Source organism: Balaenoptera borealis (assembly GCF_965194805.1).
Source record: "Balaenoptera borealis genome assembly, chromosome: 20".
In the NCBI taxonomy this organism is placed as follows: Eukaryota; Metazoa; Chordata; class Mammalia; order Artiodactyla; family Balaenopteridae; genus Balaenoptera; species Balaenoptera borealis.
Window position 1 is genome coordinate 23,391,823 of NC_138879.1, and position 27,506 is coordinate 23,419,328.

Here is a 27,506-nt window from a genome sequence, read left to right on the forward strand (position 1 = left end):
CATTGGTTAGGGGTTCAACATATGAATTTGGGTTGGACACAGTTCAGTCTGTAACAGTTGGGTGGGGAGACAAGAATTCTCCATGGGAACAAAAGCCGTGTGGCTTGACACATCCGATCCTGAAGGGTCTTGTAGGCCAGAGTAAGGACTCTCTCCCTCACTCCTTCCTTTCTGTCACGGGAAGCTGTTGAAGGGTTTTGAGCAGTCAGTCACTATCTGACTCCAGCCAGGTTACCATTTAAACACAGGGGAGCAGAGACTAGAGCAGAAACACTAGTCAGGAGATAATTGTAATAATCCAGGCAAGAGATGATGTCTTATATCAAGGTGGGAGTGATAGAAGTGGTAAAAAGTTGTCAGATTCTAGATTTATTTTGAAGGTAAACTGGACAGAATTTGCTGATGGATTGCAGTGTGGGAAAAGAGAAGAGCAAAAGGATAGTTGCAAGATTTTTGCCTGAGTAAGAAGATTACGGGAAAGAGCAGGTTTGGGAGAGAAAATCAGTTCGTTTTGACTTTGTAGACATCTTAGTGACATCATACTATGCATTGTTTTATATTTTTAAATTTCAGATATAGCAGTAATATTCAACATCCTTCCATTAAGTTCTAGGCAGCATCTCATGTCAGCATTTATGATAATACTGCATTCATTTTAACAGTACCTTTAATTGTTGTATTTGAAAGACAGGTGTGTGAGGTCCTGTTCTACGCCCTTTTCAAATGAATAGTAACAATGGGTCAAAGGATATACACATTGCTTATTTTAATACATATCACCAACGTGACCTTCAAAAGAGTAATTCCAATTTATCCTCCAATGATGGCAATCATTTTTTCTTTCTTTCTTTCTTTCTTTTTTTAAAAAAATTATTTGTTTATTTTTTGGCTGCTTTGGGTCTTTGTTGCTGCACTCAGGCTTTCTCTAGTTGCGGCGAGCGGGAGCTACTCTTTGTTGCAGTGTGCAGGCTTCTCGTTGCGCTGGCTTCTCTTGTTGTGGAGCACGGGCTCTAGGTGCACAGGCTTCAGTAGTTGTAGCACGCGGGCTTAGCACTTGTGGCTCGCGGGCTCTAGAGTGCAGGCTCAGTAGTTGTGGCGCACGGGCTTAGTTGCTCCGCGGCATGTGGGATCTTCCCGGACCAGGGCTTGAACCCGTGTCCCCTGCATTGGCAGGCGGATTCTTAACCACTGCGCCACCAGGGAAGCCCTATTTCTTTTTATAATTCTCCAATCTGGTAACATTTTTTGCTCATCTCCCCATACATTTTAATGATGAATCAATACAGCTTATTTGTTATGGTTCTGAATAGTCTGTTTAAATCCTGCGCTATATGTTGAATTTATAGGAGTTGTTGGAGAACATAAAGAATGATGAGTATTCAAGCCAAGGAAAGTGCTTGTGTGAATGGGTACACATTATGTTTGGAGTGGGGTGGGGTTGGGCTGTATACACCGTAAATTCATCAGGTCATAACTCCTCCCCAAAGGTAACCACTATCCTGACTTCTAACACGTTAGATTAGTTTTAGATTAGTTATGTATGTATTTGAACTTTGTATTCTTTTGCTTCTGCTTCTTTTCCTCAATATCCTGTTTGTGAGATTTGTCCATGATGTTGTGTACAGCAATAATTTCCTCATTCTCATTATTGTATAGTATTCCAGTACATGAATATTTATCCATTTTGCTGTTGGTGGATATTTGGGTTGATTCCAGGTTGGGGCACAAATAGTGCTGCTTTGAGCATTGTCTTAAATGCCTTTTGGTGGACACATAGACATATTTCATAGTAATGAACTTGTTTTGTCATAAGGTTGACAAATATTAACTTTCTTAAATCTTGCCAGTTTTCAAATTGGGTGTACCAATTTATATTCCCACCAGCAGTGTATAAAAGTTCCTTACCAGAACTTGTTCCTTACCAACACTGTTTTTCATTTTAGCTATTCTGACAGGTATGTAGTGGTGTTGCATTTTGTTTTTTTACTTTTTTGTTTGTTTGTTTGTTTTTTTGCCACACCACCTGGCTTATGGCATCTTAGTTCCCCGACCAGGGATCAAACTTGGGCCCTCGGCAGTGAGAGCGCAGAGTTCTAACCATTGGACCACCTGGGAATTCCCACATTTTGGTTTTAATATGCATTTCATCATGATTAATTAAGTTGGGTACATATTTTACTTGGCAGTTTGATACCTTTGAGTTGTAGTATCCATGATTAGGTTCTTTCCAGACAGAGGGGGTTTTATTTCAAGTAATAAATGAGTACCCTCTATACTTTTTTTCCCCAAAGTGAAATTTTAAAGTAGACTCCAATATATAAAACAAATTAAAATGAGTATTTCTTGAGAGACAGAATACCATGGTAATTAAAAGCTGATTCTGGATCTAGTCTCTTCCATTAGGAATTGTAGTTTTGCCATTTACTAACTTTGTGAATTTGGGCAAGTTACTTAACCCCTATTTACTTCAGTTTCCTTATCTCTAAAATGAAATGTATTAAACTTTCATCATAAGGTTAATGTCAGGCTCAAGTTAGTTAATATAAAGTACGTAGGACAGTGCATGTTACATAACAAGTACTATATAATGTTAGCTGTTAGTAGTAGTGGTGGTGATGGTGATATAAATTTATCTTATGAATTTATACCAAGTTAGTTGACAAGAGTAATGGGGCTCTACTGTTGAGCACAAATTTGAAATTGAGGGTTATGGATGATAGTTGCAATTTTATTTTAGTCTCAGCCTCTAATTTTTTGTTTTGGTTGCACAATACCAGGAAAATTTTGATTCACACAGATGAGCAATTAAAAATACTTATGGTTCACCCAGTAGTTTTAGGATTATGCTTTTAGATTAATATAATTGGTAAGTTGCTTGGATTTTCTGTCTTTAAATAAAAATCACAGAAGCTGCACTAAAATTTATTATGGTTTCAGTATCTGTTGTGTTATCACAAAACAGCTGCCTTATAGGTTTGCTTTTTATTGCTTTCAGCCACAAGATAAGATGAGCAGCGCATGTCCTCAAGCCTTGCCTGGCACGATAAAGTGTGACTCTATGGATACTGTAGTGTATTTACTCACTGTTGCAAATTTAATGAGCCAACACATAGGCTTGATTAGAAACAAATCAAAAGTCAGAGCTACAGATTTCCTAATTAATGGCATATTTTCAATATATTCAAACAAAGCTACACAAACCAAAAATGAGTTTACCAGGCAGCACAAGTTATGTGATATATGGTGTCTGGTGTGTTAATATTAGGCATATGAAAACATTCATGCGTGTGCTGTTATAGTTCATAGTAGTTACTTCTACAGCCAGCTGACACAGTCACTGGCTGTCACTTAAAAACAGCCTTGCATGTTTGTAGCTAGCTGACCCTTATACCAAGAGACCATTTCCAACTGCTCTCATGCTTTCAGACAGACTTAAATGAGTATCTTGACAAGCTCCTTTAGCGCCAGCTTTACTTCTCCCCAGCAGACTGTCACCCACTGCTCCTTAGCCAGTATGGGCTCCTCCAGGCTGGCTGGTTTCCCCTCTTCCTTGCCACCTCCACTGTTTTGTGTTCCTTTCTCTGTGATAACAGTGCCTGCCTGCTCTACTGTCATCACTATCTATCTTGGGTACTGTAATTTCTTCGTGGTCCTGCTTGGATTCCATCTTCTCAAAATCATTCCTCTCTGATACCATTCTTTCCTGTGAAATCCTGTTCTGACATTCTATATCTCAGGATCTTAAAACTTTTTTTTAAAGTATCAAAGTTGTGCTCCATGAGCCACATAGTGGCTCACACAAACTCCATCAGCAGAGGGAGCTAAATAAAAGAAGATGAGTCCCTGAAATTAAGACCTGAAGTAGAGAAAGTACTTATAAATATTGACATGTTCACATACTGCTCAGTAGTGAAAAAGAGCTGGAATAATATCAGAAATCAATGATTTGGACCCTAGTCCCAGGTTAAAACTTCTATGAGGAGATTTGTAAAGTGTTTTTCCAAGAGGTAATTCTATATCATGTTAAAAACCTACTTAGATGGGGATGACCTGATAAACATATACATATTAGGAGAAGCAATCGGATGTTTAGTTTTTTAAAAAATTCTGTTTATTCCCTCTCCAAAAGTTTCATTAAGGATGATGAAATGAGATCACTAGCTTTGTGAAGAATTTCATATGGAGCGATGAGTCCTGAAGTTATCAAGGATTATGGATAACCCATTCCAAGTTTTAAAGATAGAATTTTCAAGTAAATTTCTTATATTTTGTTTTGATTAAGTGTATGTATCTTAATTTCAGTTAGCAGACTTGAAGAAAGAGAAGCAGAACTGAAGAAGGAATATAATGCATTACATCAAAGACACACAGAGGTGGGTTTCTAGGTTGTTCTTACCATGCTAATATTGAGATAAAGAAATTAACCTTAGAAAATGTGTCTTAATTTCTCTTTGAAAATCAGCTAGTATAATCCTTGGGGATTATTTTGAGAAGACTTTAAATTTCATGCAGCATGTACTTAGTTACCAAATGTTGACTTTTAATGTCCTTTATCTGGCATTAACTTTTCATGTGGTGAATTAGTGTGCCACAGAATAATGTAATTATTAAGGCAGTTCCAATACTTGTGTCTTTGGCTGGTTAAGTAAAAACTTAATGTGTGCATAATAAAAAGTATACGTGATACTAATATGAGAAAATTGATATAATTTGTTTTGTTACCTGTTGGGAAATGATGGATTGGTAAATTATTGGTCAGAGTCTCTACATTTATAATACAGTATAAAGGACATATTTGCATCAAGCTCATAACAAATAACAAACAAATTATAATGTCTTAAAATGACTCTAAAACAGGTTTTCTGCATGAAATTTCAGTATTTTAGATGAACTCTAGCACATAATCTCTTCAAAGCAATTTAGAAAATGTACTTGAGGGTTTTTTAACCTTCTTTTTATGATTCTCTGTCAGCCTCTTATATATTTCCTTTGTTTCTTTCTATCTCCTTAATGTGAAAATTGTTTCTGTGTATCATGGTCATTCTGGGGTTCACATACCTAAATAAATAGAATTTTCATAGATGCATGCACTGTTACCTGAAAAAAATAATTGCTCTCTTTCCCTTTCTAGTCCTGTCTTTCCCATGATACAGATGGTTCCAGTCTTCAGCTTCCATTTTCCTTTCACTAGTTTGGGCGATCTCTTATCCTGCCTCTGGTAGGGACCTATATTGTTGCTTTTAAGGAATGTAAAACCCCACTGCACTCAGTTTCATTTGCTTTGGAGAGTAGTGTGCTTAACACTTTCTTGGGGAGGTGTTGGCATTTCTTCCTGACATGTGAGGTTTGATTATTACTGTTTTAACTTACATAACCACACACTAAGCATGAAGTGTCACAGAATTGATATTTAGTGGTGGAGGAAAAAGATTGGCCACAGAGGGCTGGAACCATAGAGCTCTTGGAAGACAGGAACAGCATACACAGCAGCCTTTTCAGTATGTAAAAAATAACCACATTTTAATAAGACGGTATTTGGTAGATATTAAGACTGTTAAAGAACAATCGATTGTTAAAGGTCTGTTGTTGGTTCTTTTCACACCATTCAATTCAGTGCCTGAACAATGCCCTGTACTGGTAGTGCTTATCAATGCTGATAATTATAAGCATGTTTGGGGGAATAGGTTTATGTGCCATAAGTAGTTGATAGTGATGAATAATGAATAGTCATTTTGTTTTTTCATTGAAGTTTTAACCTTTGTAATAGTTGAGGATTGTTAAATTGAAATATGTATAAAATATGCGGTCTAGAAAAAAAATCATTGTAAAGTGAAACTTCATATTTTCTCTCATATACGTATTTAGCAAAAGTGAAGATGTGTTCCAGCAGAAAAAGCAATCTGACATCTTAATTTCAAATGAAAAGATATAATAATTTTTCTATTTCTGTTCCTTCAGAGAAGGACAGCCCAGGAAGAAGAAAAGATCTCAGGAAAATCCTAAATACCAAGACAGAGATTTGGGTCTCTCTAGTAACCAAGGCAGATCTCACATGTAGCTTTTTCATAGGGTCCCCACCCTTAGTCATAAGCAGCTTCTATCCTCTGCCCTGATAGGCTCTCTGTATTTCGTTCTGCCTCAAGGAAGGTTTATATAACACAGATATGGCTGCTTTAAAATGTGGGTCTTTTCTATTCTAGCCCACATTTTTCTGTGTTTATACAGCTGTACTAGAAATACAATTCAATTAGCAATTATAAATAGCTATCCAATGCTAAAGAACTAGGTGTCCTTTAAAGGTAAATTCTGAAAACCTTCAGGGAAAGGGAGTCTGAAGGATTTAACCTTAATCTTTCCACTGTTACTTCTAACTAAGGTAACCTTTGTTATAGGCTACAAAAAAGTTGTTTAAAAGCACTTTTATCAAAAGCATTGTTTGCTGCTTAAGGGAAATCTCTGGCTCTTTTTGTAATGTGAATAACTGTTCTCTAATTAATTTCAAAATTTTATACACATTACTGAATTTGCTTGAAAGAAGACATACCTTGAAGAGGGCATTGGAGGAGATATACATACTCTTATATTTAACACTAAAAACTTGAACCCTGGTCTTACATTAGGGACTGTTTAAATGCATTTTCATCTCGTCCTCTGAGTAAATTCTTATCATCCACCCCCATTTTACAGAGTGAAGCTTAGAAAGAGAAGATGGAGTGATTTGTCCCAAATGCCATGCTAGTATGTGACTGGATTTGAACCTGGGTCTGTCTGATTCCCTTGCCTGAATTTTCAATAATGCTTTTAGGTTATGAAACACATGGACGTTAAATGCACTAGAAAATTTTCTTTGCCTCTTTGTTTTATGCCATCTCAACCACTTTAAGAATAGTGGCTTTGTGGATGTACTTATAGGATTTTGAGCTGCGTATGGAAGGATTCGAGGCCAACAGAATTAAAAGGATTCATGCCACTTGTCTTCAAAACCTCTATTTTTGCCTTGCTTTTCTAATAACTATTGCCTTGCATTTCAGTTTTAGCCAAAGTTGACAGTCAACCTCTGCTGTGAAGATTTCTCTAAGTGGGAGGGGAGTTGGGATGTTCTAAACAGTGTGCTTGGGACCCTTCTTCATGACTCCAGCTACTTGTTGCTGAATTGACTCCTGGATATGTGTGAATTAATGTGCATACCTGAGAAAATTGAGAGTTGCCATTCTGAGATAAGGAGGGATGGGGCTGGTGGACCCAATAGTAGGTTATATAAAGCATATCCTATTTTACTCTACCTCTCTTTTCTACCTGGCAGCATTGCCCCCTACTCAGTTTTTTATTAAAAAAACCAGAGCTACTCTGTGAAACCCTGTAATTAAAACTTAAATTTTTATGTACAATTTATTATTTCTATTTTTTTGTGCATATATAGAATATAGTGCGTATTTTATTTCAGACATCAGGAAATGCTTTAGGATGTGGGGTTTTCATGTGGGTGTGAGGAAGAAAGGACAATGAGCTTATTGCCTGCCTCCAGAATTGACTGAAAGGGCAGATACACCATGAGTCCTATAATGCTTAACTACTCTGATGACTGAGTCAGATGGACCTGAGTTCTGGCCACAAAGCCAACTAGCTGACAGTTAGAGCACAGTTAATCATTAACTAGCTGGTCAAGTTGGGCAAGTTATTTTAACCTCCTTAAACGTGGAGTTTATCTAGAAAATCATATTGTTGTTGTGAGGATTAATTGAAACAATGTACATGCACTGGCTGATTTGTAGTTGGTGCTCAATAAATATTAGCTGCCATTTTGTTGTTGTTGTTCTGTCCTATTAAGTGTTAGTTTAATTGGGTTAAAACCAATTTCATTATGTAGACCATTTTGGAAAGTCAGAAATAGTTACTTGGGTCAGTCATTTGAAGAAGGTTTGGAATTCAACATCTCCTAAATTAAAAAATTTTTAATGTATTCATTTAAGACAAGAATCTATCTATAGAATGCACTATTCGGGGTAGAACTGATTCTACCTGATTCAGTAGATTCTATTTGGGTAGAACTATATCTTTGCATTTTATTTAATCTTTTTATTTGTCTATATTGAATAAATATCAATAGATTATTATAAAAGCAGTCTAGGGGAGATTTCTATTCATTTGAATGCTTAAAGAAACTTAGATTCTTCCATTTGAATGAATCAAATTCATATAATCACTCTCCATTATAAAAGAATTTGACTTAGATTTTCTAAAATCTTTTGAAAATTTAAATTGATATCTTATTTGGCCCAACCATCCCTTTGTTATACTAGTCTCATTTAAATTTTTTCCCTTAAAGTTTTCCCTGATACAAGAAGGAAACAGCTCATTGTTTCTGATTCACTGACACAAAGACAAAAACTGTATTTCTGCAAAACTGTTCTTTAAATGGTGGTAAAGAGAAAATCTTTAAATTTAGAAGTTTTAAAAATGCTTTCATATACCATATCCATGTGATTCTGTATTCATTTTTCCTTGTCTGATACATTTCTTATTTGGGCTAGTTTTAATTGGGGAACAGTCTGATTGATTCTTTTATATTTGATTTGATAGAATTACCCATCTTAATCCATGCATCAGAGTTCATCTTTTTGTTTATTTGAAGTAAATAACAGTTTCAAACTGATTTACATACTTCTTAATTTTTGTATATGCATGCATGCCAAGTAAAATTTTCACAACAAAAGCATACTTTAAAAAAATATATTTATTGGGCTTCCCTGGTGGCGCAGTGGTTGAGAATCTGCCTGCCAATGCAGGGGACATGGGTTCGAGCCCTGGTCTGGGAAGATCCCACATGCCGCGGAGCAACTAGGCCCATGAGCCACAATTGCTGAGCCTGCGCGTCTGGAGCCTGTGCTCCACAACAAGAGAGGCCGCGATAGTGAGAGGCCCGCGCCCCGCGATGAAGAGTGGCCCCCACTTGCCGCAACTAGAGAAAGCCCTCGCACAGAAACGAAGACCCAACACAGCCATAAATAAATAAATAAATAAAATTAAAGTTAAAAAAAAAAATCTGGATTTCTAAAAAAGATATATATATATATATATATATATTTATTTATCTGGCCACACTGGGCCACTGCGGGATCCCAGTTCGCCGACCAGGGATCGAACCCTGGCCACAGCAGTGAAAGCGCCAAATCCTAACCACTAGACCACCAGGGAACTCCCAACAAAAGCATGCTTTTTAAAAATAAATTTTAAAAAATTGTTTTAAATTTTGTTTCTTTCAGTAGTTATCCTTTTAATATGCTACAATGCATATTTTATGTTATATTGAGATTGAAACCCATCTTCATACAGCTAAAGATTAGCAACTTTCAAAGCTATTCCATGCTATAGTTTTAAGAATTCTAGGAATATTCACCTTTTCTTGCCTACTCTTAATATTTACATTTCTTTAAACTGCTAATATTCACCTTTTCTTGCCTACTCTTAATATTTACATTTCTTTAAACTGCTAACATAACTTTTCTTACTCATTTTTTTCTTATTCGTATCGCATCAGTATCTAGCAAGGCTTTATCATTGAACTTTGTTGCATTTTATATGTTTTAATGACAGATTTGGGTTTCTTAAAAGTGGAACTGTAGGTTATCAAGAATCAATCAGACGGTAGAATTTCTTGATGGGTTATATACTTGATATTCTTGAAGTTTTCACTTCCATATTCAGCTTGTCTGTCTTATAGTTCCTTATCTAAGACTCAGTCAAAGTGCTCTGATTTTTCATTTGTTTTAGTTTGCTGCTATTATTATATAATTATATTAAGTAATGCTTCCAGTAAATTAGCAGTCAAGCAAAGGAGAGAATATTTTAGCATTCTTTGAACTAAATCTGTAGACAAAAGAAATAAACATCTTGGTATTAAATTGAAAATGATCTTTACTCTGTGAATCCTTTATAAAATGGAAAAAATAAGGGTATGATTTCTTCTCAAGTTTCATGTTAATTTTTGTTGTTTCCCATTTTAGTAATGGATTTCTCAAATGCCCTCTATATCACCTTTAACCAGTAATCTCTTGTCAATTCCTTCAATGTCTATATCCTAATTTGTGTTATTTATGTCAAAATTATTTAATAGCATTACCATTTACATGGTAAAAAATTGTTTTTGCTATGCTAAGCAAGATGTTGGCTACTTTTGTGGACACTAGCATCCTTAAATGTAAGCATTTGCATATTCCTTTGCCGTTAAAAGAAAATTTCATCCTTAATATTCTTTTACATGGAACTGTAGTCTGATAAATAAGATATTTATATTAAAAGGTTTCCCTTGCTGTAACAGTATGTTTTTATTCCAGGTATTAGTCTTAAAATTTTGTGTATTCTTTTCTTTCTTCAAAATAGATGATCCATAATTATATGGAACACTTAGAAAGAACAAAACTTCATCAGCTCTCAGGGGGTGATCAACTAGAGTCCACAGCTCATAGCAGAATTAGGTAAGCTTTTTAATACATTTTTGCCTTGGGAAAAAGCGAAATAAAGTAATCTATTTGTTTCTGTTTCTCTCTGTTCTTTAATCCTGGAACAATAGTTAAGCTGATTCAGAAAGTTCTCTACTGTAGTTGGAATGCTACAGGAGAGAGTAGCATGGAAAAACAGAACAGCTTTCACTAATGAAGAGGTAAATTGTGAGCCATGCTATATGGCAACATATCGAGGTATTTTGATTGATTTCTGATATTTAATGAAGATTACACTAGGTTTAAAATTGTCTGATTTGTGAGAATGCTGAAAAATTTTCATTTCTCCTGTATAATTGGTTTAAAAGTTCTTTTTGCTACAGAGAGGCATGCTTGAAAGGGTTAGCTAGCTAAGACTTCTGTTTGATGTAGGAGTGTGAATAAATTATGTAGATCTCCAAGCATTGTAGCCAATGAACTAAGCCAGGACTCTTAGCGGAGAGGAAAACAGTTAATAGGCTTGCCGTTGCTCTGGATTGCTGCATAAATGCTAGGAGCAGCAGCTCTATGGTTATGAGGTGGGGAGAGCGGGATGACGTCATCGCTTCGGAGCTGCTGCAGGATGGAGTGGAAAGCTGCTGCTGATGGCATTGTTTTTGTGGCAGCAGCTGAATGACAGATCCTCACTACAAAGATACCCCTTTGGCCCCCGTGTAGGCCTCCTGGTTCCGGTGTTTCACCATGCCAGCACAGCGCCATGAGTCCTGGATGCATGCTGCTGTTTGTGTTTGGCTTTGTTGGCGGGGCGGTGGTCATTAATTCTGCTATCTTAGTGTCTCTCTCTGTTTTGCTGCTTGTGCACTTTTCTATTTCTACCGGAGTGCCAGCTCTGACGCAGAACCTACCAAGGATACTCAGGTACTTTAGTCTCTCTTAGAAGTCCCTGTTTAGTTGGTTTTTCTTGAATTTTTAGCTTCACGGGTCTTCTTTGTAACCATTTCTTTTGCAGATTGAGACAATGGAAAATGGACTGAAGCTGAGATTTCATCTCTTATTTATAGTAATTTATGGGCTATCACTTAGGGATACGGCTTGGTGTTTGGAAAGCACTGACTTAAGAAAAAGATTTTCAGATTGTACTTATACACAAGTACAAGATCAGTGTGGTCTTGTTTTAAGCAGTGTTCAAAGAGTAAAGGGAGAGCAGGAGTCGAGCATTGGGTCTAAATTTACACAGTCTCTTCGTTTAGTATCTGAGTATTTAGGAGCAAATAATCTTTTATGGTGGGACTTGTAGTTGATTAGACACAGGCCATAGGTGTTTATTTTGTTCCAACTATCCTTTGACTGATGGAGGTTCAGGCATCCTTTTTGCAGTTTTTGCAATTTTTGATAGCAGCTCATGGGAACTGACAACTTAAATATTTTCGTCCTAAAACAAAATATATTTTAAAGCGAAAGGATTTAAACCTTTAGGGCAAGGAATTCATTTTTTTCCCCCAATTATTTACACATCAAAGTTATGAAAGCTTTACAGAGGCTATTCACTATTGTTTTGTCAGATGTTGCCTTTTCTTTGTAGACTTGGGTGACAAATATCCATGCCCGGTTGTGGGGGTAGTCATTAATCTCTGTAGCTTTTCTGCTCTTCACTCTACTTGCACGCTCTAAGAACCATCTTCTATATTTTAGAGATTTAATGTTTTGGTTTCTTTTGTTTTCTAATTCATCAAACTAAAATTATCTGATTTGTTGAGATTTTTGCTTTATGCATCGTTTTAAATGAGGGTTCATAGTGTGTAGCTTTTTATAAGTGTTTACTTAAAACTCAACTCCTAATTGTGGACTTACAGTAAGGTGAATTAAAGTAGTAAATTCCCTCAATGTGTTCTTTTTTTATTCATAGGTCCATTCATGTTCAACATTAGTTTAAGGTCCAAAAATTAAATTTCAGTTATGGTCTTAAAACTAGGTACTTGGTCATTTTTTTTTCCTGATTTTGTAAAAATCGGGAGCAAATCTTATTACTTGGGTATATTTTAAGACATAAAGGATTTGTATATATGTATATATAGGCTTTTAGGAAATTGAAAAATACCTTGACTCAAGAATATCTAGACTATTAAAATAAGATTAGTCTCAAAGGGCTGTCTTAGGTTTCCGCTCCATTTAAGATGCCAGTGCTGTGCTGTGCCATGCAGTGCTGTGCAGTGGGTAAGAGGTTTGGAGTTGGACTGGCTGGCTACAAATGCTCTGCCACGTGCGAGCTGTGGGGTCTTTGGCAAGGTGCTTACTCTCTGGGCCAGAGTTTCCTCCTCTGAGGTTCTTACCCCATTGGGTCATTTTAAAAAACACGTGAGATGATTATTTTGTATTCAGTCAGTTGCAAGATATATTGTAGATTAAACAAGTAAATAATTTTCATAGTCACTTATATCTACTACATTTTTAGCAAAACTATTTTAGCTCTAGCTGTTTTATTCATAAAATAACTTATGATTAAATTCAAAAAGTTCCTTGACATAAAAGTTGTTGTTGATCTGATGAAGAAAGTCTTCCACATTCCCAGTCTTTAATATTAAGATTAAATTGTCAAGAAATAGGTAGTTCCAAGGAAAGTACATGGGTCTTGAAGTCAAAACAGGCCTGCCTTTGAATCCCATTTCTGCTGATTACTAGTGCCTAAAGTCTCTTGAGTGTCACTTTTCCTAATCTGAAAACAGGGAAAATAATTCCTATTTCCTTATGAGGATTAAATGAGATAATGTAAATAAATCATCCATCTGCGTGCTTGCCACATGGTGGGTGTTGAACAAATGTAATCTTTTTACTGCTCTTTATAATATGTATAGTAGATTTTATTAATTATTATTTGTTTTAAATGGGAATAATAAAGCTGTTTCAAAACATATTTGCAAAGTTATTTATGCACATAAGGTAACATTTAAATAACCAATTTAAAATTGGATATATGGCAGTTTTTAAAAATATGTAACAAGGATTCTGATAGCTGATGATAGCTTTGTTTCTAGATAGTAATGCATTATTGAAACACCTGGGGTTTAAATCTGCCACTTGATATTTTCCCACATGTATTTCATTCTTTGGTTTCTTTTGTGAGTTTTACTGAAGCGTTTAATATATAGAGTATCAAACATGCATACCTTATAGTACAGGACTAATGTTCACTTTTCAGGGTTTCCTTTTGAAAATAGGACTCTACTTAAAGTGCATAATTACATGTCCTTCTCCCTCCCCGCCAAGTCTTACATAGTTTATCAGTAAAAAAAGGAGGGAAAAGATGTGTAGTAATACAATTTTTCCAGAGTTGGAACAGTGTAACCTAGAGCATCATTGACCTTCTTGACAGCTATCAGTCTCTGAAAAAAAATTCCCTCCCTGTCAAGCAGTTTCTGAAGGATAAATATAAGCAGTACCAAGGTTTGAATTCTACTTATATTTTGGATTGTAGATTTAGTAGTTAACAGGAGTAGGAAAGTAAAACTTGGACCCACAGCCGACTCCTTCCCCCAACTTTTCCAGTATTTGACATGTGTGAAAATGATTGTGTTGTCATTCATAAAGGAAGATAATTCTCATGACTGGCCTGTATTTTGATTTCTGTTGGCAGGGTGATGAATTCGAATGAAGTTTGTATTGTCTTTCTTTGCACTTGGGGTTAGAGAGCCTTGCATTAAATTCCATCTGATTAAATTCCTGGTCACTTTTTGCTAAAGTCATTAAGATATGTTAAAAAAAAATAAGTAATCTGGTAGCTCTTAGACCCTTAGATTTTCAGTTCCCAAAATACGTTCCCCACCCAAAATTTCCAATCGTTGTCACCATCATTTGGTGAAATAAAGGGCATTTTAAAATCAAGCAGAAAAGATGTGGCAAAGGGGTGAATCATTCTCAAGAAAGAACAGGTTCTATGATATGTGGAAGCATGTATGTGTATAACGTGTTCTGTATTATCCAGTAAGGATATAATAAATAATGCCTCTTCACTGTGGACTTATGACAACTTTTTTGCTGAACCAGCATTTGGGAGTAACTGGTGTAAAGAATAGCTGACTGCTTTGTTATTTGGTTGTTCTGGCAGGTCGTGGAGACAAACTTAGATTTGGTTTTAAAATCTAGCCTTTATGCTAGCCTGTTATGCTGCCTACATGCATTTGAATTTTCCTCCCAAATCAAATAGGAAAAGTACCCCAAGTGTGAAGAAGTGATAAATAATTAACTCTGATAGAGAAGAGTCCTGTTCTATTTCCTTGTGCCTACAACTTTAATAAAATGCAGTCTCTCAACCCTTTTGCTTCACCTAATCTTTAAGAAGGTGTTTGACAGTTGTACTAATCCTTTCTGATTGTCATTAGGAATGAAAGCAGTGTACCCTTTGTGTTCAGTGAGGGCACATTTCAAAAGTGGCTTAAGTTTCTTGGTATGAAAATAAGCTTACAGAATAAAGACTTATTTAGGAAAACTGAATATTTTCCAACATTTATTTATAACCTCAGTGTTTCTGTTCTAACTTACATTTTTTACCAGCAGCACTATGGTTCCTAGAAGCTCCAAACCTTTAGTGTCTCATTTCTTGCTAATTTCCATTTGAGTTAATGACCCAGGATGACCCAGGCTTATTTCTACCCTCTAAAAGTCCTTTGCATTAACAAAGGATGTGTTTCTTGTTAAAATTCTATTATTAAAATTGAAACTCTTGTTCACTGGAATTTCCCACAAAGCATTGGAAACTCTACAGTCTTTCATAGAATTTTTTGGCCTCCTTGTTTGGAAAAACCGACAATTGTTTTCTCATACATAATGTGGTGGAAAGGGTCTCATATATTGGTTCTGTAGAACAATACAGCTTTCCTACTTTAGGGGATAAAACTCTGAAAACACACACACACACACACACACACACACACACACACACACACACACACACACACACACACACACACACACACACACACACACACACACACACACACACACACACACACACACACACACACACACACACACACACACACACACACACACACACACACACACACACACACACACACACACACACACACACACACACACACACACACACACACACACACACCCCCCCCCCCCCCCCAAAAGATGAGAATTATGTTTTATTCAGAGACATTACTAAGGGCTATAGCCCAGCAGGGCAGCCTCTCAGATAGCTCTGAGGAACCGTCCCAAACCGGCAAAGGGAGGAACCAGGATATATGGGAGTTTTTGCTGAGAAAAATAAATAAATAAATAAAAAACAACACGTAGTGGAACATCAAAAGATTTCTGCTAATCACAAAAGACAGACATCTCAAGTTAATGATTTTAATGCTTTTCTATGTATGGGAAGATGCAGGAGTCTGGGCTCATTGAAATTATTCCTTTCATATGCGTGTTAACTACCTAGGGTCAGTATACTGTTTTTCTCCATCTTGAATTCCCTTCAGGGCCCTCCATCAGGGCTGGCTGCAGTGGCTGATGGCTGAATGGCAGGCAACATTTTTTTGGTCCACGTGTTCTTTTTACCATTTAATCAGTAGCCCTGATTTAGACCATATATTGATTTTCCTCTAGGCAGAAAAGAGATACCCTGAAGAGGCTTGGTAAATATCTAGGGATTAAGACGAGGAATTGGGAAGTCTAGAAGCAGGAGTTGGGGTAAGGGACTCATCAGTAACTTAATAAGATTTCCTAAACTGTATTTTACTACCTTTCTTAGTTGATTCCCTGGGGCTAATTTAGCTTCTGAGACTCTGTCCTTTCTCTTTGGTAAGTCTGCTTGTTCAGATCGGCAGACAGAATTATTTAAGAGTGATAATTCTGAAGCAGTGACAGCCCAGGCTTATTACTCACAGTCATGATGAATAACAATTAAAAACGAATTAATGCTTAATTTTTCTCCCCTCTCCAAATAGAAAAGAACGCCCTATATCATTAGGGATTTTCCCATTACCTGCTGGAGATGGATTGCTTACACCTGACACTCAGAAAGGTGGCGAGACCCCTGGATCAGAGCAATGGAAATTTCAGGAGTTAAGTCAACCACGTTCTCATACCAGCCTGAAGGTAAGCTTTATTCTGTGAAAATCTTCAGTTTATGTTTTATAAGCTTTCTTATCCAAATTGAAGTGCTAGACAACCAGAACATAATAAAATGAAATAGTATGTACACATTTTAGTTCGTAAAACAGATGCTTTTTTTAAATTGGAAATGAGCTCTTCCCAAGAGTTTCAGTTTTTTATTATATTTTTTCAAGTTATATAGGAAAACAGAGTCAAGCGTTGTTATATCTTGGTTGTCATACTAATGACCAACATTTCTATTTGAGTTAGGCTATTTCTATTTGATTTACATTATATGAATTTAGGATGGGGTGACCAGTGAACTTAATTATGTTTTTTAGAATTGAAAATTATTGCCACCTGAAATCCTTGGTTCACTGTTGGGAAGCTTCACAATTTAGTAGGGCTTCACTTAAAAAACAACAAAAAAGCACGATACCTTCCTCAAAACCTTCATAAAGCAATATCCAAAAGTGCATTGTGTTTAGCTAAAAAGGCCTGGTGTTAGTTCATTATAGATTATGTTCTTGACCAAGATCTTGTCACCAAATAAGTTATAAATATAAATAATAATATATTCTAAGAGTGGAGATTTACTAATAATTGAAAATAATTGAAGTTATAGTATATATCTTATAAAGTGCAATATTTATAAAGGGAACACTGATTATAAAGGAACCTTGTTACATTAGAAAATCTACTCTGTCATAAAACAAACAGGCCACCTACAATGAATACAGTTGAGTTACTTACATCTTTATCTCCTTTTTCTGGTCTCTTTTTCTCCAAATTACTTATCATGGTTTAAGTACTTATATAGATAGCTCTTATGATACTTCTAAATTACGAAGTCATTTACTTATTTACTTTGTTTCTCTCCAAATCCATGCGGTTTGTTTAGTGCTGTATCCCTAGCATTTAGAAAATGTGTCTAGCACATAATCACTCAGAACATGTTTGTCAAATGAATTATTTGTTTTAGATGTTAGAAAGACTCTTTTGAAGATAATATAAATGGTCTGTTTTTCAGCTCTAGTAGGTAGAGGCATTTAGAATCATTCCATTGACCTTTGAAATGTGCTCAAAACAGTAAGCAGTCAATAAATATTTCATAGCTTTGCTCCCACTGAAAAGTATTTTTAACAGTAGGCCTAACCTCACCTTTTTCTCATTCTCCTTTCTTTTTTGCTCACTTTATTAGAAGGTAATTATGCAGCTGCTCAGTATCAGTTCACAGTGATGCCACTAGGAAGTTTTCTCATTCTTACCTCTATGGCCACACTGACTTTTTTAGCCTGCCTGTTGGTTTAATAGATCTTCCAAAACATCCAGCTCTCAATCGCCTACTTGCCATGTCCCTTTCCCAAAAGAAAATTAAGTAGGAGGGATACTTCTAGGACATCAAATATGTATACCATATGGTAACTGTATTTTAACTACTATCCAGAAAGATACCTTAAAGAGAAGATTGTTATTTAATCCAGTGACATGCTGTGACAGAACTCTGCTGACATGTTATAAACTGATTAACAGATTATTAATATGGATTTAAACAGGGGAGTTTTTTGTATCCTCCCTAGAGATACTAAGGCAAGTATTCCCCAGAGAGGTTTTTAAAATAAAATCCAATCTGTCTCTACTGTGGACATAGAGCCAGTAAATGAGATAAAGGCTCAACAGATAAGGATTTCTGGGAATGGAATGGTACATTACAAAATGGTAGAAGTCCAGTTTGTGAAGTATGTCTCATAATTAGGACATATTTTACTATTTACCTAAGCCCTTGTTATTAGTCAGATGTCTTTCTCTAACTTTACAAAAGCCTGGGAGTCAGGGGTTTAGAGTTCACTTGTGGATTGCATTGAACATGCACACTGGTCTCGGTTTCCATGTCTGGCAGGAGTTGGACTAGACCATCTCTAATTTAAGGTGTTCTTCAACTTTCGTTTCTCTGAGAACTTTGGGGATGACCTAGCTATGTTTAGAGTATGCTTTGCCTTTGTTATGAAAGACTGAAGGTGAGAATTATAAGTAAAATTAATTTTACTAGCACAAATTTTCTGCGAATTAAGGTTAAGGTGAAAATGTTCTGTGAGAAAACCACATGATGGGTTATAACCAAGGAAACAGAACTATAGGGAAACTGTGGCAGAAGAATGGCAGTAAAGGGGATTTGCCCATGATTGTAAAGTTATGGACCTTTTTTGTTGCTTTATTGCAGATTTCTCACTGAAAGAGTTGTAGTCAATAAGGTTATATCTTCAGGTATACTATACCATTTTATATAAGGGACTTGAGCATCTGTAGATTTCGGTATGCACAGGGAGTCCGGGAACAATCCCCGGTAGATACCAAGGGACAGCTGTACTGGAAAATCTGCCAGGACTGATGCACCTAGAAAAACATACAAGTTGTTCTTAAAAAGAAGTATTTGTACATATTATTCCTTTACTTATTGTATTTTTGTGGGGGAAATCAACAAACAAATAAATGAAATCATGGAATTTCAAGTAGTGTTATGTACTATTTTTAAAAAGCTAAGTAAGGGGCTAGAGAGTAACTAGTAAGGAGGGGTGCTTATTTTAGAGTGGTGAAGGAAGGCCTCTTGGAGGTGGTGACTTGTGCCCTGAAATGAAGGAGGTACAGGTGCATGGAAAGGTCCAGAGGACTGTGTGTTTCAGGACGATCAACTAGCATCTGTAAAGACCCCAAGGTGGGGACAAACTTTGGTGTGTTTGAAGAATGTTTTTTTTTCTCTTCATCCCATTCCTCTGAGACTTCAGTGCTATCTACTGCACCAATGTGCCTTTTTTCACGGTTATACAAAATATCCGTCTCTCTAAATAGTATGATGGGGACTTCCCTGGTGGCGCAGTGGTTAAGAATCTGCCTGCCAATGCAGGGGACACGGGTTCAGTCCCTGGTCCGGGAAGATCCCACATGCTGCAGAGCAACTAAGCCCGTGAGCCACAACTACTGAGCCGTCGTGCCAACAACTACTGAAGCCTGCATGCCTAGAGGCTGTGATCCGCAACAAGAGAAGCCACCACAGTGAGAAGCCTGCGCACCACATGAAGAGTAGCCCCTGCTCGCCGCAACTAGAGAAAGCCTGCACACAGCAACGAAGACCCAGCACAGCCATAAATAATAAATAAATAGTGTGATGGAAAATTCTCATTCCCACCTTGCCTTGTAGCAGCATTTGACAAATTTGAATACTTTCTGCTGCTTCTTTTTTTTTTTAATAAAATTTGTCTTTCCAGCTTAGTTTTCTTCTAATTTTATTTTTTAATTTTTTTTTATCATTCTTTTGTAAAAAAATTTATTTATTTTATTTTTGGCTGCATTGGGTCTTTGTTGCTGCGTGCAGGCTTTCTCTAGTTGTGGTGAGCGGGGGCTACTCTTTGTTGCGGTGCACAGGCTTCTCATTGCGGTGGCTTCTCTTGTTGTGGAGCACGGGCTGTAGGCACATGGGCTTCAGTAGTTGTGACACACAGGCTCAGTAGTTGTGGCTCGCAGGCTCTAGAGTGCAGGCTCAGTAGTTGTGGCACACAGGCTTAGTTGCTCTGTGGCATGTGGGATCCTCCCGGACCAGGGCTCAAACCTGTGACCCTGCATTGGCAGGCAGATTCTTAACCACTGTGCCACCAGGGAAAGCCCACTTTCTGCTTCTTGAAATGCTTTCTTCACTTTGCTCCCAGGATACTTCTCTTTCTCTTTCTCTTTCTCTTTCTCTTTCTCTCTCTCTCCCCCCTCCTCCTCCCCCTCCCCCTCTCCCTCTGTCTCCCATTTCCCCCTCTCCCTCTCTCTGGTTTTCTTCACAGGTCCTTTTCCATTGCTGCTTTTGCACCTCTAAATGTTGTAGTTCTCTAGGGCTTAAATTTCAGCCCCCTCCTGTACTTAACCTGGGTAGTTCAAGTTTCATGTCTGTAAATACCATCCACCCATCAGTGTTCACAAATTTGAATTTGTGATCTTGACCCCTTCCCTGAACTCCACACCTGTGCATCCAATTGTTTTTCTTTATAGTTTTCCCACATACATATTTGTATCCTGCTTAGGTTACCACCAGTAGAAGTATTCTTTCAAGGCCAGTCTAAATGCCACAGCTTACATGAAGCTTCACCTGATACCTTTTGATGGTCCTCAAATCGAGTTTAGAGATCAGTTTAAGGCAGAAAGCAGAGGAATTTTACATTGTATCATTAACAGAAATTTCTTAATGGGGGGCTACTAGCAAAATTGGTAAAAAGGAACTTCTTATGTTAAATGACATTTTCTATTGAAAATGTATTATAAAAATGCTAGGGTGGAAATAGGCAAAAATGTTAAGGTAAGGTTGTTCATCCAACTGAATTATATTCACGAAGGAGGAAATAGAAAGTGTATATTACTCAAGAAAGGTGGTTGTGGTGGGAGGACAGTGAAAAGGTGTTTTCAGTTGGCAGGGTGAAGGGAAAAGTACTCTTAGAAGGCGCGAGACTGGGTTGTTTGTGTGCTTAGAAGAGGAGTCCGATAGAAAAAGAAATGGAAAACAACGGAGTGAAGGACGATGAATGATACATCAGAATTATTGAGGAAGGGCCAGGGGAAAGGGATCACATATCCCATCTGCCATTAAAATCTACTTTATTGACAGGACATCTCAGTTTTTCCTAATCTTTTGCTATTATAAGCAATGCTGCATTGAATAACCTTGTACATAATTTTGTACTTGTATTTATAATTCCTATAAGTGGGATTGCTGGATTAAAGCATGTATTTAAGATTTTGCTAGATATCACCAAATTGCCTGCCAAAGGGATGGTAGCTGTTTGTATTCTCACCAGCTATGTTGTATAAGTTCTTCATTGCTTTACAAGTTTAGAGTTCAGATATCTCTCCCTCGTGCCCAAATATAGAAAGAGAACAAAGTGTTTTAAATATCATTTAAAATATCCTACACATAAAATTTTCATGCTGTTTTCTAGACCTTGGTTAGTATCACTTTGGCAATGATTTCATAGATTCCATCTAGTTTCACATGTACACATATATATGTATATATACACCTATATGCACCTGCACATGCCTAAAGACGTGTGTGAGTGTACACATATGTATATATACTCCGAAAAAGTATTATTTTTTCCTTTAGAGTCTCCTGGGTTGTTGGTTATTAGTAGAATGTGACTTTTAGAACTGAGAAAAACAATTTTAGCTAAAAAGCAATTGGATTGATACCTACTTGTGAAAGTTTTAAAGAGTACTTTTGAAACCACATGACTTGAAATACTTCAGTGGAACTGCTGGGAGAAGGTCTTGTTAGCAGGGTTTGGTATATAAAGCCAGTGGTCAGTGTGTGCTGCATTCGTCAGGGGACGTGCTTAGCATGCAGAATGGAAAATTTCTGAACAGAGCCAGCATTATTGTTTAGAAGAATTTTCCATCCTCCTCCATTTGTGTTAAACTGTTCCTATTTCTTTAGTTTTCCCAAGCTTGAATCTCTATAGTAGTTAAACCTTATTCCTGTGTCTTTTGTGATTAAAGATCCTGTTGTAAAACGCATGTGTGATTTTAAATTTCAAAACAGTTAAAGCTCTTGGTTTGTTTTGTTTTGTTTTTAACTTTTCATTTTGAAACATTTTAGACTTATAGAAAAGTTGCAAAAATAGTACAGAAGGAACGATACCCATCACCCACCCAACATTGGTATGTTAACTAACCATGGTAGGATTATCAAAACTAAGAAGTTAACTTTGGTATAATACTATTAGCTGAACTACAGACTTGTATTCAGATTTTGCCAGTTTTCCCACTACTGTTCTTTTTCAGTTCCAGGATGCAATCCAGGATCCCACATTGCATTGAGTTATATGTTTCCTCAGTCACTTCTAACGTTTGGTGGTTTCTCAGCCTTTCCTTGTCTTTCATGACCTTCAGGCTTAAAGAGTACTGGTTAGTTATTTTGTAAAATATCTCTCAATTTGGGCTTCTCTGATGATTTCTCATGATTAGATTGAGGCTATATATTTTTGGCAAGAATACTGTAGAATGCCGTAGTGGTGATGTTAACCTCGATTGCTTGGTTCAGCTGGTGTGTGTTGGATTTCTTTACTGTAAAGTTACTGTTTTTCTGTTTATAATTTAATTAATATCTTGGTGGATATATTTTGAGACTGTGCCAATATCCTGCTTCTCCTTTTTAGTGTGCATCAGTGAATCTTACCTACAATAATTATTACTGTGGTGTTGTAATGCTTATTTTCTATTTTCTTCATCCTACATTTATTAACTGGGGAGGGAGAGCTGCTCACTCCCTCCCTTCTTTCCTTCATATTTGAACTCAAAGGTATTATTTTGTTCTGTAGGTTATCCAATGCTGTTACTATTTATTTATTTATTTATTTAGGCTGCTTTGGGTCTTCGTTGCTGCACGTGGGCTTTCTCTAGTTGTGGCGAGCGGGGCCTACTCGTCCTTGCAGTGTGCGGGCTTCGCATTGCGGTGGCTTCTCTTGTTGTGGAGCACTGGCTCTAGGTGCGCAAGCTTCAGTAGTTGTGGTGCACAGGCTCCATATTTGTGGTTCGTGGGCTCTAGAGTGCAGGCTCAGTAGTTGTGGCGCACAGGCTTAGTTTCTCCCCGGCATGTGGGATCTTCCCAGACCAGGGATCGAACCTGTGTCCCTTGCATTGGCAGGCGGATTCTTAACCACTGCACCACCAGGGAAGTCCCATTACTATTTATTTTGTTGCTCAAAGTGTTTCAGCCTTGGACATCAGGAGCTCTTTCAGGAGTCATCCTATACCCTTTCGACATGCCCATACTCTTTTGAGTCCTTCCTTCCTGACACCATCAGATGCTCCAGGCTCTTGCATTTTCCCTGCCCCTGCTGTGCAATCAAGTGCTTCTCCAAGAAACCTTGGTTCTGTTTATTGGAGAATGGTATTTAGGAACCAAGATCTAGGCACTAAATGTGCTTACTGGTTGGAATGTGATTGCTTTGATGCTTATGTTGGGTTTTTCCATTAGTTTATAGTATACATTACCTCCTTTTGGATTTTTATATTAGTGTTTACAGTAGGGTAAGATAAAAATAGAATTTTAAGAAAAATGGATTACATGTTGTAATATTTCAGGTTGGTTTTGCTTGGGACAGAGGGTAAGGAATTTCTTCTATAACTTCAGTTTTTATTTACAAACTTTCCCACTCACATATATCCTCATTAGATAACTTCAGGAATCATCCACAGCTGACAGTTGCAATTTGAAGGGAAAAGGGAGTTAAGATTTACTCTTCCTAATATTTTGGTATTTGCGCATTCATTTATTCATTCATTTTTATTGAGGTATAACTGACAAATAAAATTATAAGATACATACTTTCTCCCCTTTTAAACTCTTGCTTGGAGAAGAGGCAGTGGAATTAGTTCTTTCTTAGTGGGTGTTAATCAGTGAGATTTTTTCCTCTTTTTGGCCTACGTATTGTGTTGTTTATTGACCAAGATGCTAGTGTATGTTGAGAATGAAAAATGGTAAAACTCCAAATAAACAACACTATTTAAAAACGATGGTATTTAAAGCTTATGTTTCTAATGTGACTTTTTTTGAAGTAATTGGCACATGAGTATTTATTACTATTGATATTTAACGTTTAAACAAGCTCTTAGAATAGGAAAAATAGCTCTAAGTATTTCCTGTTGAAGAAAAATTACCTTGCTTTTTGCTTTAAAAAACTTTGATGCCTACCGGGTCACACACAATGCCAGATGCTAGAAATGTTGTAAAGTTGCTCAGAGTCCAAATATTTTAGAAAGTGGGCTTAATAATTTTTTTAAAAAGTCATATTAATAATGTTTCACAATCAAATAATATCGAAAATCTAGAGTAAAAATGTATAGTTGTCCAACTCTAAATTCCATTCCTTTGCCTCAGTCATTGTGAATAGTTGGTGTATCATTCATACCCTTTTCTTTATATCTGCACATAGATAATACATACTCATGTATGTCTTTGTAAGATAAATGGGTTTAGGGACTTCCCTGGTAGTCCAGTGGTTAAGACTTAGCCTTCCAATGCAGCGGGTGCCAGTTTGATCCTTGTTCAGAGAGCTAAGATCCCACATGCCTTGTGGCCAAAAAAAAAAACCAAAAAAAACCGAGAAGCAGTATTGTAACAAATTCAATAAAGACTTTAAAAATGGTCCACATCAAAAAAAAAAAAAAATCTTAAAAAAAAAAAAAAAGATAAATGGGTTTATGCTCTAAGTATTTCCTGCAGCTTGCTTTTTGTTTTTCATTTAAAAATGTATGTTCACAATCTTTTTATTTTTATTTAGAGAGTTATTTACCTAGCTTTTGATGAAATGATAGTTGAGAAGAGTTGAAGATGAGAATCCAGAATCAAAGATCATGTAAACAGATATTAAGGGAGAGGCAGTCTGGTTTGTATAAAGTGAATCATGCTATGGTATATTAAATGGAATATCATCCAACTATATAATAGAATGAAATCTTGCCATTTGTGACAACATGGATGGACCTAGAGGGTATTATGCTAAGTGAAAAAAGTCAGACAGAAAGACAAATACCATGTGATTTCACTTATATGTGGAACCTAAAAAAACAAAACGAACAGGCATAACAAAACAGAAACAGACTCATAGGTACAGAGAACAAATTGGTAGTTGCCAGAGGGGAGGGGGCATGAGGTGATGAGTGAAATAGGTGAGGGAGATTAAGAGGTACGAATTTACATTCATGAAATAAAGAAGTCAAAGGAATGTAATGCACAGCATAGGGAATATAGTCAGTAATATTGAAATAACTGTGTATGATGACAGATGGTACTTAGACTTATCGTGGTGATCATTTTGTAATGTCTAAAAACATCAAACCACTATGTAGTACACCTGAAACTAGTATAGTATTGTAAGTCAATTATATTTCAATTAAAAAAAAAAAGAAAAAAAGTGAATCATGCCTTGCTCATCTGTGGATTTTTTTGTGGGAATTAACAGAGAGCTAGGAGAGCTGTATTTTAGACTTTTCAAAAGACTTGGATGGATTTCCAGACTAAGAATATTTAAAACTTGAAGTTGCTTTGTGTTTAAGAAAAACACTTTTGTCTCAAAGAGAGCAAATGTACAGATAGAAATAAAGAATATGAGTAAATAGATGTTTTTGTGAAAAAGGACTTGAATCTTGGTTACCCTTCGATTGTTAGTGATCTCTAACAGTTTCAGAAATGAGGGGGGTGGGGGGGAATAACAGTGTGGTTAATGTTTCCAAGTATGCTAAATTGGAATATTTATTATGTTAATTACTCAAGATGATTAGGATAAATTTCAGGAAGATTTCACACAGCTGTGTGAATAGAAAAAAGGGTTAACTGATAAACTGCTTATTGACAAAGTATAAGGTAAGACAAGACCCAAGAGGTGGCTTTTGAGTCATGATATGGCTTAAAATAGAGGCTTAAAGGAGGTCATTTTAAGTCAAAACAAAACAAAACCCCCAAACCCTCATTTTAACAAAGTAGATAAAAGAGATGCATCTTGTTATCCTGAGAGGTAGCACAAGCCAAAGATACTTAAAAATATGCTAACACCTAGTAAATACATGATTTTTTTTTTTTCTCTTTTATAATCTTTCCCTCTTCCCAGGTCAGCAGTAGTCCTGAACCTCTGAAGGCTATAGAACAGGAGGTGAGAATGGGGTTTCAAAACGTTTTGTAAATAGTAAATGAAAGTGATTAACTTTTGGTTACTTTCTCAGTTGCTATTTTCAAGACATCAAGTGCTCAGTTTGGAAGACTGCTGATGTTATTCACTGAAATAAAAAAGAAAATTATTTCTTCTACAGTGGTTGCTAGGGCTTTACTGTAATCTGTAATTTACTCCTTCTCTAAAGTCAGCATTTTGAAACAAAGGAGAAAATAATAAGTAAATCCTATGGAAATTCAGCCTATTTCTATTTATCCAGCTCTAGGTAAGAAAACATGTATGCTTTGCACAAATACCTTCCTCAGGGCAGAATGTACATAACTTGTATGTATCCTGGAGACAGCCTAGTATGTCATTTTACCTTGGGCTGCCTCCCTATTTAAACAGATTTGTTCAGCCCCAGTCAGGGCACCATTCAGCTTCATTCATCTTTTGAGAGCCTACTTCATGTCAGGCTTGATATGCTAGGCCCTGGGGATATAAAGACAAAATAAGACTTTCTCCTACCCACTAGGTCAGGGTTAACCAGGGTAAGGTCTTCAGCAGGTCCATGACAGTGGAACAGTGTCTTTTTCAGAAATATCTTCAGAGGTAGGTCATAGATGCCTCTCTAAATTTTTTTGAACCTACAGTATAATTTGCATCCAGACTTATTTCAACTAAATGTGTCTAGAATTATGCTTCTCAGTGTTTCTTTGGGTCAAAGACTCCTCTAGGAATCAAATTAAAGATATGAAGCTCTCCATAAAATACTTGTATACACAGAATTTTGTGATTCTCTTATGGTGTAGAGTTGTAAATCAAAAGAGTGTTAAAACTACTGCTTTGGACACAACTTTAACTTGGGGAGAAAGAAATGTAAACATAGAAATTAAATATAAGGTGATGTGTTATAGTGGGTATCCATTGGGCTAGTTACTTTCTGTAATTTTGTCTTTTACTTACATTAGGCTTAAAATCTTTGAAGCTAAAGACAAACTTATGTAGCAGAGTTGCTTGCCCCCTTTTTAGCTTATTTCAGATGAAATCAGGCGGCTACCTAGGAAAACAGTATATTGGAACATTTCTAAGTTGTCCTTAGTGGGATAATTTATTTTTTTAGTTGTGAACTTACTTTATAGTCTTTCTGAACATAAATAGTAATGGGGCAATGCCAGATAACACATGACATATGTATTCTATACAGCACTGGGTACAGGAGGCATTTGATGAATGGAACATCTGAAAGTATTTTGTAAAGGCCTATAGACTTTTAGCCTGATAATCTAAA

At 36.5% G+C, this 27,506-nt stretch overlaps 1 protein-coding gene across 7 annotated transcripts in view; it reads left to right on the forward strand.

Annotated features, from left to right (window-relative positions):
* Positions 1-27,506, forward strand: part of SPAG9 (sperm associated antigen 9) — a 152,320-nt gene that overhangs the window by 72,006 nt on the left and 52,808 nt on the right. For 2 of the 7 annotated variants that reach the window (XM_082372551.1, XM_082372552.1), the window contains exons 3-6: positions 4,303-4,373; positions 10,381-10,475; positions 16,388-16,538; positions 26,177-26,218. In XM_082372551.1, the coding sequence (XP_082228677.1) occupies positions 4,303-4,373; positions 10,381-10,475; positions 16,388-16,538; positions 26,177-26,218 (359 nt within the window). Of the gene's footprint in view, positions 1-4,302; positions 4,374-10,380; positions 10,476-10,553; positions 11,358-16,387; positions 16,539-26,176; positions 26,219-27,506 lie in introns of those variants that run through there. The other 5 variants (XM_082372553.1, XM_082372554.1, XM_082372556.1 and 2 more) reach the window with 3 other exon arrangements.